The sequence below is a fragment of the Pelobates fuscus genome, chromosome 5 (genome assembly GCF_036172605.1).
Source record: "Pelobates fuscus isolate aPelFus1 chromosome 5, aPelFus1.pri, whole genome shotgun sequence".
Classification (NCBI taxonomy): domain Eukaryota; kingdom Metazoa; phylum Chordata; class Amphibia; order Anura; family Pelobatidae; genus Pelobates; species Pelobates fuscus.
In genome coordinates, this window is record NC_086321.1 from 82,359,321 (window position 1) to 82,376,323 (window position 17,003).

Below are 17,003 nucleotides of genomic sequence, written 5' to 3' on the forward strand. Positions count from 1 at the left end.
GTTACACGATTGGGTATTGGGGTACGGGGGCTTGATTCCTTCCTTGCCTCGACAGGCCACGGCTACACTCGACAACTCGTCATACGTTCATTCATACTCACTATCCGTAACAATCGTTTTGTTACTCACTACCTTGCTAATTTCACCCTCCTCTCTCCGTCAGGTACTACCACGTTTTCTTGGAACAACGCCTTCATACATCTCCCTTCAGGATTATATAGTAGCCATCACGAGAATCTTCAGCACCCTCAGGGTCTAAGGATACTGTACTATCAGCTATATCTCAATAGAACTGCACTATACTGCACATAATTTTCTTTCCCTTGACCACAGTTCCTTTCCTCTTCTTTCTTCCTCCTTTCACTCCCTTCTTTTCCTCTGTCTCTGACTGGGAATCTCCAGGTACCTATCATTAACCACAACTTGGGTTTACCAAGCACGTTACGTTACCCCTTTATCAAGCCCCCGTCTAGGGTCCGAGAACTGGCTATCTAGGGTTAGGAGCTGGCCTTAGCTGTACAATGTAGCTGGTCCCGCGAGGCCAACTCCCCAATCTCAACACGGAGATTTTCGCCCCTCGGGCCAAATCCTAGTTAGAGCCTCGCATTCACCCACCTATCGAGTTTATAGTTAGGGCCTCACCTGACACGGCCACACGTTTTGGATCTTTTACTGTCACCGAGAGGCCGACACCCCGCCACCACGCTAGTGGCTCAAGCCCCATGCCGAATCATAGGTAGAGCCTCTCACCAGCCGCTTGGCAACTAGCAGGGCCTCACTTGTCACGGGGTAGAGAGTTTTTCGCTTCGGCACTAGTTAGCCAGCCAGTTCTATATTACTTAACCGTATTGTTGTTATTTGAGTTCATTGTTGTTGTCATGTTATTTTTCAGAATGTCCTAAGAAGGCAACATCGGACAAGGGATTGCAGCATTTACCTAACTATTAGGGTTAACTGACCAAGAGACACTCAGTCTCGTACCTCACCAAACTCACAACACTCAAGCATTATCCGCATTTCAGCATCCCCTTCCGGTCACTCATCTATTGGGGCTCGACACAAGTTATCACCTAGAGCATTATTTGTTTGCTCTAAGATACATATGACAGAGTCATGACATTCGTCCAAGACTCAGTGGAGCACGACATCCACAGGCATACTGATCAACTTGTAATCTTTTCTAAATTTTTTGCCACCTTTTATTCAAACCTTCATACGCACACGATCGCACTATACCGAACTGACATACACGTTCTGACAAGTCTTTCAAACCATACCCCATCTTAACATAAGATATCAAAAGATAAATAATTGGTTTATCACTCTACAGTAACGTACGTCCACAGATGGGAATACTGGGCAGTATCAGACTCACTAAACAGCATTCACACCACACAACCAGGTCTTAAATCTATGTGCCTGCAACCGTACAAGGGTTGTGGAACCCTACAACTCCACGATCACACGATGGCAAATCATGTCTCCTCAAGGAAGATTTAAGAAGGTACAAACACTACATCGTGTCACGCCAACATTTAAACCAGACAATCAAGACACTTGACCTACTAATCATTCCCTAACTACTTCTAAATAAGTTTCTACATTCATACTCCTGCCATTAGAGTAGGTTCGGACCTTTGGCTCCTATTTAGCACATCCTTTCAATAAGCACGGCATCCTGTAGCAGTACGCCGGTACACATAATTAGAGTCACTAGGAATCAGCTACATTATACAGGAACATTCCTAATGCATAAGGCAGTAAGGCAAATTGATTTTATTTGATAATTATAGTGCAATGAGTGTGTTTTCTTGCATTTCCTTTTGCCCGCTTTTACAGGCCTACCCCCTACGTCGGTTCCGGCACACCACACCGACTTAATTCCAATCACAAGGTATTTCACTATACGATATTAACCGACCACAAGTTTAAGGCTGTAAGGCCTGTATTTGTGGGAGGAGTTAAGCGTTCCTATATAAACGCTACTCCCCCATTCCTACCTGCCGTACGCACGCTGTTCACCCCACCCACCTCTCCCTCTTATACAATTCATTCGGGGAGGCCCTTTTTTACAGGCCTACCCCCTACATCGGTTCCGGCACACCACACTGACTTAATTCCAATCACAAGGTATTTCATTATACAATATTAACCGACCACAAATATATATATATATATATATATATATATACTCAGATCATATATATATATATATATATATATATATATATATATGATCTAAGTATATTTTTAACGAATATATTATTTATTATATTATTTTTATTATTTTTATTATTTTTAACCTTAAGGGGTTAAGAGGGGAGGAGAGGGACAGAGACAGTGTCAGCCAGTGATTTCACATCATTGGCTGACATATAGGAACAGTGATCACAGTGACTAACTGTCACTGTGATCACCTCCTGCAGATCGTAATTGGCCACAGGGGGAGTGCCTGGGTGGCCAGACATGCCACTCACCGCGATCTGCAGGGGGATCATGCCTGCAGTTACTATGGGTCAGCCAAAAGGCTGACACATAGTAACTCTGTAACTCTGATCGCAGTGACAGGCTGTTTCTGCGATCAGATCGCAGAGACAGCATGTCACTGCGATCAAACTGAGCAGATCGTGGTCATTGACCGCAGGGGGACTGCCTGGGGGGCCACGCATGGCCCCCGACCGTGATCTGCACCGAGAAAATGCCGCGGCAAAGTGCGTCTGCCGATTTTAAAATGGTAAATACCAATCCCAGTGACAGCCTGTCACTGCGATCGGAAGCTGTTGACCACAGTCACTGGGCACAGGGGGGCTGCCTGGGGGGCCAGGCATGCCCCCCGACCATGATCTGCAGTGGGCTCATGGCGCCAGCCATGTGGGCTGCAAGAACGGCTAGGACGTTCTATGATGTCCTTTAAAGCCAGCCCCTTAAGGACGGCAAAGAATGTCCTCCATCCTTAAGGGGTTAATATATAAATATAGATTTATTTGTTACTGCTCCTCCTCATTTTCTCTCTATTGGTTAAGTTTTCTCACTTTTTCTGTGAACCCAATGAGCTGCAAACTATATACAGAATGTTTATATTATTTATATATGTTGCAATGCAAGTTTTGGCCAATTTCTGTGTACTTTTGGTTTAAATGTTTTTTTTAATTTGGTGCAACTAACGAAGCCCTTGATTAGTTGCATCAGGTGTGCTTGATACAGCATATTTGTGCTGTTGTGAGGGATTCTATTCAGGTGGTTGAATCATTTTGAGCCTGGAGAAATCATTGGTTGCATTTTCAGTTGAATTTGGGGAAAACAATTGAGCCATTCATTGTGCTGAGGTATTTTAAGTGCTCTTGTTTGATTTGTTCATAGCAAATAGTTAAAAGTCTATAACTTTGATAATAAACCTGATTGTCAATGGGGGTGGAATAATTTTGATTACAACTGTACAAACCAACCCATATGTACTTGCATTGTTCCCATTTATATTGTTCCATGTGTTTCCTTGACATTACTCATATTGCCCACATTAGGTCAGTGACAGTCTCAGGACTGTGCTATATAAAGTACCAACACCTGACTGAACCTGTGTTTTTTGGGGGGACGTTGTGTTAGCTATTATAACACAGCTGGTAGTACATTTTGTAGTTTTCATACACTGGATTGATTGCTACTGCTATATATCAAGCTTAAGCTCCATGCGTGGAGACATCCCCAGGTTAATTCACTATTTCTCGTTTGTGCATCAAGAATTGTATCTTGTATTAGTATGTCAATGCTTTTCCTAAGCCAGCAGCCAATGCAGGAATGTTGCCACTCTTTAGACATTTTATATTTGTATTATTTAAATTGAGTGACACATTTGTTGGACTTAATATGCAACACATTGCTGCAATTACTCAAATATATACACAGACACACAAAGATATGTATAGAGGCACACACTCTCTTTCCCATCTACCCTCTTTGCACAAATCCTCTTTTTCCATATTATTCTAAATGCCCTCCCCTCTCCTAAAATTGCAATGCCCTGAATACAGATAAATGAGCTCTCTGCGCACAGGAAAAGCTATGCAGTACATCCAAGTTGCACAAGAAGGGCACAAGGCATCTGGTCACTAAACAAAAGATGGGGTTTTGTCTGTGGTTAGCAAGTTCATTTCTTTGTTTTTAGTGCCAGGATAGATGCTGGCAAACACATTCACATTGCTGCTTTTGTGAGTGAGATCTGTATACAGAGAGTTAGCCAATATGTGTAAACCGCATAAGAGATGCACACAGAGCTGTGGTACATGGTGCAGCAATGTTACAAGCTGCCTGTACTATGCTAAGGTAGCATTTTACGAATTAATTTACCGTAGTTTGCAATAAACACATGTATTTTACAATTGTGCAAGTGCAATAGATAATTCATCAATTCATCAATTTAAATTACGTAAACACTTATTATTACTGAAGTTTACATCGGGGAAAGTAGATAACTAAATGTAAAATTTTATACCAAAATAAAGTGGAAAAAAATCCACTATTTTCATACTTTGATTTTTTTGTTACCAAAAACATTAAATGCTTAGCTCCCTACCTAGGGTCTCTCTCTAGTTACATATGGATCTTTTTGGCACAAAATGTTAAGGATTTAATCAGGTTTATATTACTATGTATTAAACAATATAAAATAATTTCCAAGTTAAAAAAAAAAAAATTCTAAGCATTGGCACTGCTCAGGGACCTCTTTTCTTTTAAGCAATTGCACGTGTTAGGTAGCTTGCGCGAGAGTACAATTTGTGAATTATAACTGTTAGTACTCCAGGAAGAATGTGGAAATATTTATATAAGCAATGGAAATAACAGCTTTATTTAGCCACATGAACTTAAATATCTTGTTCTGCAGCTATGAAGGATGGTGTTTTACATACCAAGCATTGTGGAAAATGAATACTAATCTTGGAAGAAGAATCAAAATTATTCTTTGAGGATAACTCTCTTTCAGATGTTTTTTTTTATTGCATAGTTTAGTACAGTGTATGATAAAACAAGGTTAAACATATTTATTGCACTCTTGTGACATTCAAATGCAGCATTATAGCTACTTAATTATGTGTTATCAACGCACACAATTTGCATGTTTGCAGCAATTACTTTGTTTACAATTATTTATTTTTCATTTTTACCATTGAAAGTTTATTGGTATTTTAGCAAAAATTAGAAAAGAAGCATTATACAGAAGACTGTTGCATTGTGGATACATACATTTAGAGAAGTGGTTACAGTCAATCAAATATTAACATGGTAGACACAGGAATATGTAAAAGATTAAAACAATGTAACTATAGCTGAATGTTTACCATATAACAAACACTGGACCCTAGTTGTATGCATACCCTTGCAATAATGCAACGAAATAATAATAAAGTCCCAAAAGTGATTCCTACGTCTATTTGTTTCAACCTCAACTGTGGAAGGAAAGAAAAGAATAGGATAAGCAGAAAAAGGAATAGAAATAAGCAATAGAAAGATTGAGAAAAGCAAAGAAGTATCACTCCTAACCCAGCACTCCCACTCCCAGGCTCCATTCATAGCGATCAAACAACTCCATCACTCATTGTTGAGCAAGGCTAGAAGAGTACCCAGTGTGTTACAGAATTCTTCCCATTATCCCCATTTTGTATCATATGTTCATAGTTTCTGTGGCTAAGACATGCAATAAAAGAATTATATGGAAACGTAAGTGTGGGATGGGCACTAATGAAAACATTTTATAAGAAAGGGCCGAGAGGCCATCTGGGCCTGGATTTTGTTGTTTTAATCACATTATTTGTTTCCTCCAAGGACACAGGGGCTGATAAAGCCTCCAGATGAGAAGAGGAAATCTTGAGTAGTTTCAACCCCTCGAGAAGTGCACAAATCTCATCCCGAGTGGTTTGGTGTATGTTTGAATCATCTTTTAAGTTGTAGAGTTTGGTGTAAAAGCATGCAAATTCCTCTACAATTTTAGCAGGATTGTAAGCTCCTTGTGCTGATGAGATAAATGGGGTGGTATTATGGGTTCTATGAGAAAAGAGTTTGCGTGCTAAAAAATGAGGCAGCATTTTGCCATTGCAGTTGTAACTTTTAATGCTTTTAGTGCCAGCTCCGCTTGATGGAGTTGTAGCTTAGACAACTCTTCCTTATTTTTATTACTTTCCTTAAGTCAGGTAGCATTCGGTTTTGGAAGTGTTCGTTTTTCTTTTGTAAGCAGAGACAAAGGCGTTTGAGTTAGATTCTAGTTGAGAAATTTTGCATAATCACTCCCTCTTAAGTGGAGTGGGTTTTTTTTTTTTTTATAAACTCTTTCTGGAAATACACTTTTTGGGCATTCCAATGGGCAGCAGGAGAGATCTCCAGTGACTGGTTGAGTGTGAAATATTCCTTTAAAAAGGCTGTGAAATAGAATAGATTTATTTGATTAACAGAAAGTTGTGAATTTGCCCTAAAAGATCATGATATGACCATTGTATTGGCACAATACTACAATCTTTAACCCTCTGTAAGAGCTTTGTCAACTCAAAAGTGGTCTCTACTGGAGTGGCTGTCATGGCTACTAAAGTAAAACAGCAATCTCTCGCCTCTGGACAGAGGGTCCTCAGTGCATCAATCCAAGCATAGCAGTAACACAAGGAGTTAAACAGTGAGTCTTTGGTGTATAAACATTTGGTATTTTACATAAAAGCTAAGGATTTATGAAAAAGTAGACCAAATGAGTAGGACCTGTGAAGCTGTAACCTACAGGAAAACAGGCGAGTGTAAGAAGGGGTGTTTCAGTCTAGCAAAGTGAGTTAATGTCACGATTCGGGGAACCCAACACGCTAACACACACACAGACACACACACAGAAAGTGTGCAGTACCGGTCCTTAGAGTGGCCGGGTTGAGCACACACAGAATAGTCAGGAGACAAGCCGAGTAAGGGGAACCAGAAAACAGAATAACGAGAAACAAGCCGAGGTCAAAGGGTAGGAGAAAGTCACAAAGTCAGATTAACAAGCCAGAGAGTACGTAACCAGAAAGCACACGTTCAGAATCAATACTATAAAGCAAAGACCACAACAGGGCAGGGAGGAACAGGAAAGGTAAGTATTTAAACCAGAAGGTTAATTCTGATTGGCTAATTTCCAATCAGAATTAACAATCACACGTGGGAGATATCTAAACCTCCCACTGTGATTGAGGCACTGTGCCTTTAACGCCGGGTCAGGTGACTGACCCCGGCGTGTAACAAATTGGGCGGTCTCCCAGCGTGCAGCGTCATGCATGCTGCCGCCGGGGGACCCGGAAGAAGACGCGGACGGCACCCGTGGCTGGGAGGATGCCGCCCGCCGAACACATGGCAGGAAGGGGACCGCGGACGGCTGGAGGGTGAGTGCCGCGAGCGGACTGCAGCCTCCCCTCGCAGCCGCCCACGGGATCCTGACAGTTTCCTGGACACACACCACATGGGACTGAGATCTATGCAAGACATGGAAGAGCTGATGACATATAACCGGTAAATTCAAACCCTTTGCTTTCAAGAAAGATAGAATGTAGGAAAAATGTAGAAATATATAACATGAAACTTACTGGGAACCTTCGGGATGACAGACTTGTACATGTACAAGTGTGTACTCTACTTCATCTTGTGAGGAATCAAACAAAAAATTTACAAAATATGTAAAAGATATAAAATTAACACAAGATATTTACAATAAAAAGGAGATACATCTTTCCAAGGAGAAAAATAATAGCAATTTATGATCTTGTGGTCCAGGCACTGTTGCTGACCTTGGGAAGGTGTTAGGCATCCTGGTCCATTCAGTAGATAGTTTAGATGTTGTCAGAGCTTCCAGTGGCTTAGGCATCAAGAAATACACTGACAGTACCCATTGCTGCAGCAACTTAGATGCGACTTGTGGAGAGGTGGTTGTGACAGTGAAGCTGTTACTAGTAATCACTAGTTTCACTGCGTATCCCAGCGATACTGTATGTGTTTGGCATGTATCATACTAGTTCAAGGGGTAAAGTATCTTCGAAGTTGGAGGGTGACATATATATGTCCATGAATAGCTGTAATTGGACAAACCTCCAGATAGGAACAGTGTGGACAAATAATACTCTTACTGTGGGCCACACAGTCTGACTGTTCATCGAAATCAGATGCCTCCGCCATCTTGAGTCCACCATCGGTAACTTTACATATCATCTGAGTAGAATGAATGATGATATGTTGCCTCGATGAAGATTTCCCTGACTTAGCTCAGGACATGTTGGTCTCACTTGGTGCTTGGTTCAACGATCAACATGAAGTGGTATTGGTATATATATACAAATAATATCAAGGGTGCACTCACAGGACTTATAAAATACAATAGTGCTTTTAATTAAAAAAAAAAATATGAACAATACCATCTGAAAATCGATTGACGTTTTAACCCTTGAGGGTCTTTCTCAAGACCATCAAGGATCAAAACGTTGATCGATTTTCAGATGTAATTGTTCATTTTATTAATTAAAAATACTATTGAAGTTTATAAGTCCTTTGAGTGCACCCTTGATATTATTTAGTTATATGGAACGCGGGTAAGCACCACGGCAGAGTTTACCATTGAATAAGTCAGGAGAGTGCCAAGCTGTTTTGATATATATATATAAAACAAATCAGTGCAAAATGAAAATGAGCCCACGAAGCACTACTCAATGCCCTCTGCTCCATTGCTGTCTTTCACATTGCAAAGTGAAGCCCCATTTGGTCCCTTTGAATCCTTTTACAGTGATAATAAATGACAGCCCCCTCCCTTCTTCCACCTTCTGCAGAATTAATGGCTGTTCCTTATGACTGCCAAAGCAATACATTTGACCATCCCTGCTCTGCAGCAATGATTGTAAGTCAAACCTTATTTCTGCGTTCTAGTAGTTAGAGAAAATGAGCAGTGGGCTCTGAGCACACTACAGAGATTCTGTGTGCAGATTGCAGGCAGTATGCCAACATATTTTATTTTTACATACTGTGGCCTTGTATAAAGCTGCATACAGGTAACCAAAATGTTGGTATATATAATTTTATCTTTGTTATACTTACTATATGTAACAAAATTGATATTTCTGCTTGTATTCAAATATTTTATATGGCATGTGGATGCTATGTAAACTTTAAACTGTCCCATTATTGCTGTAAATAAATGAAAATTAAATTAATGTTGTTTAAATTTGATTAAACATTTTCATTTTTTTTAGCTACAAGTGAAAAGAATGCAACCTCCTTTGAAATGGAAATGTCACAAACTGGACTGAGTGCGCATTATTCTAAGGTAAATGTATAATGTTAAAATGTTAGAATAAGGGAAAATAGCATGAAGTGGGGGCTGGTCACAAGTTAAGATGGTGGGGTGCCTGACACCATCAAAATTGCTGTCAATATGAAGATAAAATATATTGTTTTCATTTTGTTTAACCCTTTGAGTGATGGTGATATAGGTACATTGCAAAGTAATGTTTTTGGCAGTAAAAAAGTAAAAAAAAAAAACATACGTATGTAAATAATCGGTATGAAGGAAACTGCTTGACCTAGTGAGTTACACTATCCCTGCGCTGACTCAATACATTTCGCTAACATGAAACAATTATAAATGTAAGCAGAGAAAAATTAAATTCTAAAAAAAAAATAGACTTGATGGTACGGTAGTCTAGAAGCATGCTTTAACAGCCACACACAGCAAAGGGATTGGGGGACACATTTCCGACAGGCACACAGTGCTAGTATTATATGACACTTTTTTGACAGTCACAAATAGTGCTGGAAGAAGGGGGTACATTTTGAGCACACACAGTACTGATGTATGTCAGCAGACATACAAAGTACTTGTATTGGAAAGTTCTTATAGCCTAATAATTAAGTGGTTTGTTTTTTTATTTTCAGCTGGGTTTTCATTTTTCTTTGGGAATAAAATATTTTCATACTAATATATTTGTTTGTTAAATCAGGCAAATACAAACATTTTATTATTATTGCCATTTATATAGCGCCAACAGATTCCGTAGATGCCACATGTATTAATATGTTATATACATAAATCAATACATTAGAAATTACCCTATTCACACTTGCATGCCCCACAAACAGCCACAAATGTCATGGCAAACATTCGAACCATTAAGAATCTACCAGCCCCAAATCAAAGTGTGTGCATAGAGTTGAATAACAGTGTCAAAATTCCATTCCTCTCCCTTCAAAATAAACTATAATACATTTTTGGTATAAAGTGGTGTATTCTGGATTTGTGCTGCACTAGGCAAGACAAAACTCAGGAACCACCCCCCTCACCTCCCCTTCCAAATTTCTCTTCCTGATAGACACACACCCTCACTAATGCATGCACTGACTTACACTCACTTACAGATACACAGTCATTGTCACACACACACTGTTTAACCAACACACACTTTCACTAAAACATACACATTCACAGACATACACACTCACTTATTCAGTTACACACAAACTCACATTCACTGACAGAGACATATATACACTAACTGACCGATACATACACACTTACTGACAACACATGCATGCATAATCACTGACAGATGCACACTCAGTGTCTCACACACACACACACACACACACACACTGGGACACACAAATACTCACTGACAGATACATACTGACAAACACACATACACACTCACTGAGAGACATATATAAACTCAGTGTCAGACACACATTCACTGACATTCACACACTGACAGGCATATACATTCACTGACGGACAAGCATACACACACTGACAGACACGGATACACACACGGACACAACCAAACGCACACTGACACACGCATACACACTTCCTGAAAAACAATATACACTTTCAATGACAAACATACATGCACACTCACTGACAAACACATATACACTCTCAGTGACAGACACACACACTCTCACTAATAGACACACACTAACATTCACTAACAGACACACACACTCTCACTAACAGACACACACTAACACTCACTAACAGAAACACACACTCTCACTAACAGACACACACTAACACTCACTAACAGAAACACACACTCTCACTAACAGACATACACACTGTCACTAACAGACACACACACACTCACTAACAGAGACACAAACACTCTCACTAACAGTCACACACTAACACTCACTACCAGACACACAAACACACTCTAACAAACACACACTAACACGCTCACAATTTTTTAATTTATTTTTTACTATTTTGGTGGATTTTTCCCTGTTGTCCAGTTAGGCTTGCTGCAGCTCAGCGGGCCAGTGAGTGGGCGGGCGGAGAGGGAGTTCTCATCCTCCTGCTCAGGTACCTCGCATGCCTCTCAGTGAAACCAGGACTGGAGTGACATCAGGGGACAGTGCTCCCTCGCCGCCCGCCTACATCCCAAGCAGATGCCAGCCTCAGGGGGAGGTGCAAGGTGGTCAGCCTGCCAGCTCTCTGGTCCCCCAGGGCAAGAGGCTGGCATGGCTTTTGCCAGGGCATTTGGGGAGCGGCCTTTTTTGCCACCTCCTGAAAGTGCCGCACAAGGCAAATGTCTTGTCAGCCTTGCGCTAAATACAGCACTGATGGTATACAAGAAGTCTGTTAATTCCATTGTCTGCACATGCACATGTTCTTGTATTCTATTGTCTTCTCGTGCCCTATATACACAATGTTAAAGTATCCCCTTGTCCATACATACAGTATGTTCCCATATTACCTATCTACATGCATAGTAGTCAGAGTGTCCAGATTTTTCCTTGCACATGATAATACATGATAATACTGTATCTGCTAGTTAGACCAAGGGTAATATCACCAAGTGTCCCTGGGCAAGACACCTAATGCTATATATATCCTTACCTCACATCCTTATAGATTGCAATTCATTTAAAGGGAAACTCCAGTGCCAGAAAAACGATCCGTTTGTCTGGCAATGGAGGGTCCCTCTCCCTCCCACCCCCCAATCCCCGGTTACTGAAGGGGTGAAAACCCCTTCAGTCACTTACCTGGGACAGCGGCGATGTCCCTCGCCGCTGTCTCCGCCTCCGCGACGCTCCTCCCAGTGATTGCGTCGGCCGGTGGGCGAGACTGATCTCGCCCACCGGCCGAGGAGACGTAATGCGCATGCGCGGAAATTCCGCGCATGCGCATTACGTCTCCCCATAGGAAAGCATTGAAAAATCATTTCAATGCTTTCCTATGGGGTTTTGAGCGACGCTGGAGGTCCTCACACAGCGTGAGGACGTCCAGCTACGCTCTAGCACAGGTTTCCTGTGCTAGAACCCAGGAAGTGACCTCTAGTGGCTGTCTAGTAGACAGCCACTAGAGGTGGAGTTAACCCTGCAATGTAATTATTGCAGTTTATAAAAAACTGCAATAATTACAGCTGCAGGGTTAAGGGTAGTGGGAGTTGGCACCCAGACCACTCCAATGAGCAGAAGTGGTCTGGGTGCCTAGAGTGTCCCTTTAAGGTTTTTTTTTCCTCCTTCAAGCCTATAATGTTCAGTGGCCAGTACATGCTTAAGGTGGCTTGTTATTTTTTCTCATTCTATTCACATAACTCAATGTGTTAAAGCTTTGACCACAAAAAAATATATAATAGATCATGTATTTATTACCTGCTATCCAGGACTACGTGATGCTTGGTGCTGTTGGAGCATATGATTGGAATGGAACCGTAGTCATGCTGAAATCTGATACTTTTTTAGTACCCAGCCAATATGCATTCAGAACAAAAACTGAGGAAAGAGATGAAATGCTGGCAGCTTACCTTGGTAAGTATTTTCAGTTAATTAGGGTGATCATGCTGCCCTTTAAAAATATGCATTTTATAGGGATGCACCAATGTTAAAGCAATTATTTGTCTATACAGTTAAGCAACCTCAATAAAATGTATAATAATAATAATAATAATAATAATAATAATAATTCAACTTATGCTCATTATGAAACATGCATGCTATTATAATTCTTTAAATATAGGAAAAATAAATGTAATAACTGTCTCGTACATGGCACTTCTTCATCAGACAGATGGACTCTTTATATGTTACTTTTTATGAAATGTAATATTTTTTTCTTTTTTAATGCTATCCTTCTTTTTATATCATTAGGCTACACTGTCACCTCTGCCTCCATTCGTGGAGAAGAACTCTACATTGCTGGACAGCCACGATACAATCACAGTGGGCAGGTTATCATTTATAAAATGAATGGAAAAAACATTGAAATACTGCAGACATTATATGGTGAACAAGTGAGTGTTTCCCTTTAAAAGTAAATATCACTACTAATCACTATAATGTATCCATTTTGTTCAGCTGAAAATATGAATTTGCCTCTTATTTGTAATTATGACATAATAAGTAAGCAGGATGCAGATGATTGCACAGATTGTATCATATGTACATTTAGAATAAATACCAAATGTAAATGCAGTGAAGATAAGAGACCATCCTGTATTAACCCCTTAAGGACACAACTTCTGGAATAAAAGGGAATCATGACGGAATCTTTCAGTTATGTGTCCTTAAGAGGTTAAACAGAAAAATATTCAAGAAAATGAAATACTCAAAAGGTTAAAAACAAACAAACAATAAATGGCAAAAATACACACATGATGGAGAAAATAGAAGGATAAAAAAGACAGATTCTGAATGGGCTTGCTGTAAAAATAGACGATTTCTCAAAACGTATAGGCATGCAACTTCCGTGCCTGCTTTTCTCATGTAAGTTTAAAGCCCAGTATGAGTCTGGGATCAGTTTATATCCTGTTATACAAGATCTGGTCTAAGGTCATCTGTTATGATGTTTAAAGTATGTATTGGATACTGTCTCTTTTCTTCTGCAATGTAAAATGCTACTATTCCCGAGAAACAGCAATATTTACATTTTGCTTCCTTCTTACATTCTTCGTACTTCAAAGGGTTTCATGCTTGTTTGTTTTTTTAAGAAAAGGGCAGGCCCATAGTCTAAACTAAATAAATATATTAATGTTAAAAATTAGAGTGTTCCTTTCAGAAGTTAGAGAAGTAAATGGTAAAAATGTATCACAGCGAATCCAAAAGAATTCATAGACAAAATGCTAAATGTTGATAGACTTTTTTGGTTTACATGGTTATTTTCCTAATTTAACATTTATCCTAAATAGCACGTATTCTATCTCTCAAATGTGTCTGGCAGAAGCACAGACTGTTTATTAGAAGGGAGGAATTATTTGAGGTAAATGTAAATTGAAAATGTTTATAGTTGTTTGAGATAATGTGAAAATAGATGAATATTTTGAGTGCTTCTTGTATAAGACATTATCAGAATTTTTAAATATTATATACCGGTAACTCAATTTGTCATAATGATTGGACTAGCATAGATAAAGCAGGAAATGATGACTTCAGGGTGAAGAGTGCATTGAGATAGATGGATGATATACTTTGTATATGGACATGTTTTGACTATCTACCAGATACCTTAGAGAATGTTTCTATGCAGGGTGAATCAAAATTCAAAATTTATACTGGAATAATACCCTTAAGATTTTAACATTAAGGTGTCACAAACCATCTGGTAATTATATAACTATGGATTCTTTCATAATGAACACAAAACGGTCTGTAATTTGTATTAAAGGGACACTATAGTCACCAGAACAACTGCAGCTTATTGAATTTGTTCTGGTGAGTAGAATCATTACCTTCAGGTTTTTTGCTGTAAACATTGTCTTTTCAGAGAAAATGCAGTGTTTCCATTACAGCCTAGTGATAACTTCACTGGCCACTCCTCAGATGGCTGTTAGAGATCCTTCCTGGGTCATGCCTGCCTAAAATGCATCCAAACATTCAGTGTTTCCTCCCTCTGCATACAGACACTGAAATTTCCTCAGAGAGATTCATTGATGCAATTCATCTCTATGAGGAGATGCTAATTGGTCAGGGCTGTGCTTTAATTGAGCTGGCTCTGCCCCTGATCTGCCTCTGTGTCAGTCTCAGCCAATCCTACGGGGAAGCATTGTGATTGGATCAGGCCACCACTTCTGATGATGTCAAAGGTCAGAGGAAGTTCACAGGCAGAGGAAGCAGCTTCAGACTTGAATACAAGTAAGATTTTACTATTTTTAGGAAGGCAAAGGGGGCCAAGGAGTCTAGATAGTGGTTTTAACACTTTAAGGTCAGAAATACATGTTTGTGTTCCTGATCCTATAGTGCTCCTTTAATTTATTCTGGCATAATCCTATGTATTATTAACTGTTTAATGTATGTTTTTAATATTATGCTATTATTCTTACCATTTATAAGCATTTAAACAGAGGCATTGGCAGAAGAGGGTTGACTCGGGCTAAAGCCCCAAGTGGGTTTCATAAATGTCTCAGGTATACTTTTTGCCAATTGTAACTGTTAGCTCAAAATCCCCTGCCCTGTGCCTGGCCAGAATAGGGGACTAGGGGCTAACAGTAATAGCAAAATGTACCCTGCTCATTCTCCCTTTCTTCCTGTATTGAGCTGGGCTGCCATGGTCATAGGCCAAAGCCACTAGAGGAGATCAAAGGATGTCCCCATCCTGCCCATTCTGAGTAGCACTGGCCCAAAGAGCGAGCTCTGTAGTGTCTCCATCTTAGCTCTCTGTCAATCATTGTTATGAAGTCTATGCTTTTCTGTAACTGAATATAGTAAGTGGAAGTGGGGAGAAATTTAGTTCAACCAAAATAATTTGGTCAAAAAAACAAGTTTTATGTCCGTTGATGTGGTATTTGTCCATGTGGTTCTTTGGCTTGGTTGGGAAAAAGTGACTCGGACAAACAAAAAGGGCACAAAAATGAGCCAGTGTACTGAAAAATATAAACATAATATAAATAGTATGCATATATTTTACAGTACACTGATAGGTACATTTTCCTGCCATGTGGTTCAAAGATCAAATGAGATGTAATAAACAATAAAGAGGAAAAGGTATTCAATTTATATGCAAATATATCAATCTAGAATTTTTGTACTGCTCATCCATTTTTTCTCTATTGGTCACATCTCACTTGATCTGTGATTGGCATCTTATAAAATAAATTGAGTGGCTGTTCCTTCACCATCAATCATCCTTTTCCAATCAATGTTGTGTTTTTGGGAGCTACAAGCAGGAACTACAAATAATGAAAGAAACAAAACGGTTCATCTACTGCCCATCTTGTTTGTTTTGTGATATATCCATATAGTGTTTCAGAGGTACAAAATTCAGAAGAAATTCTGATTACCTAAAAATTCATATAACATTTAATTAATTTGAAAAACAATAATTTAACTTTTACTTTGATAATATAGATTATAATATTGTTGAATGGGTTAGGCAGTGGCTGAGTGACAAGCAACAAAGGGTTGTAGTCAATAAAGTATATTCAAAGCAAAGTCTTGTTACCATTGGGGTACCTCAGGGATCTGTACTTGGACCCATTCTTTTTAATATTTTTATTAGTGATATTGCAGAAGGTATTGATGGTAAGATATGTCTTTTTTCTGATGATTCAAAGATATGTAAAAGGATCAATGTTCCAGGATGGATAAGCCAAATAGCAAATGATTTAGGTAAACTAGAAAAATGGTCCGAGTTGTGGCAACTGACATTTAATGTGGATAAGTGCAAGATAATGCATCTTGGACGTAAAAGCCCAAGGGCAGAGTACAGAATATTTGATAGAGTCCTAACCTCAACATCTGAGGAAAGGGATTTAGGGGTGATTATTTCTGATGACTTAAAGGTAGGCAGACAATGTAATAGAGCAGCAGGAAATGCTAGCAGAATGCTTGGTTGTATAGGGAGAGGAATTAGCAGTAGAAAGAGGGAAGTGCTCGTGCCATTGTACAGAACACTGGTGAGACCTCACTTGGAGTATTGTACGCAGTACTGGAGACCGTATCTTCAGAAGGATATTGATACTTTGGAAAGAGTTCAGAGAAGGGCTACAAAACTAATTCATGGATTGCAGGATAAAACTTACAAGGAA

At 39.5% G+C, this 17,003-nt stretch overlaps 1 protein-coding gene across 1 annotated transcript in view; it reads left to right on the forward strand.

Moving 5' to 3' along the window:
- The window catches only part of ITGA1 (integrin subunit alpha 1), a 179,270-nt gene that overhangs the window by 121,003 nt on the left and 41,264 nt on the right, over positions 1–17,003 (forward strand). The window contains exons 10-12 of the mRNA XM_063454028.1: positions 9,234–9,307; positions 12,648–12,792; positions 13,132–13,274. Of these exons, the coding sequence (XP_063310098.1) occupies positions 9,234–9,307; positions 12,648–12,792; positions 13,132–13,274 (362 nt within the window). The remainder of the gene's footprint in view (positions 1–9,233; positions 9,308–12,647; positions 12,793–13,131; positions 13,275–17,003) is intronic.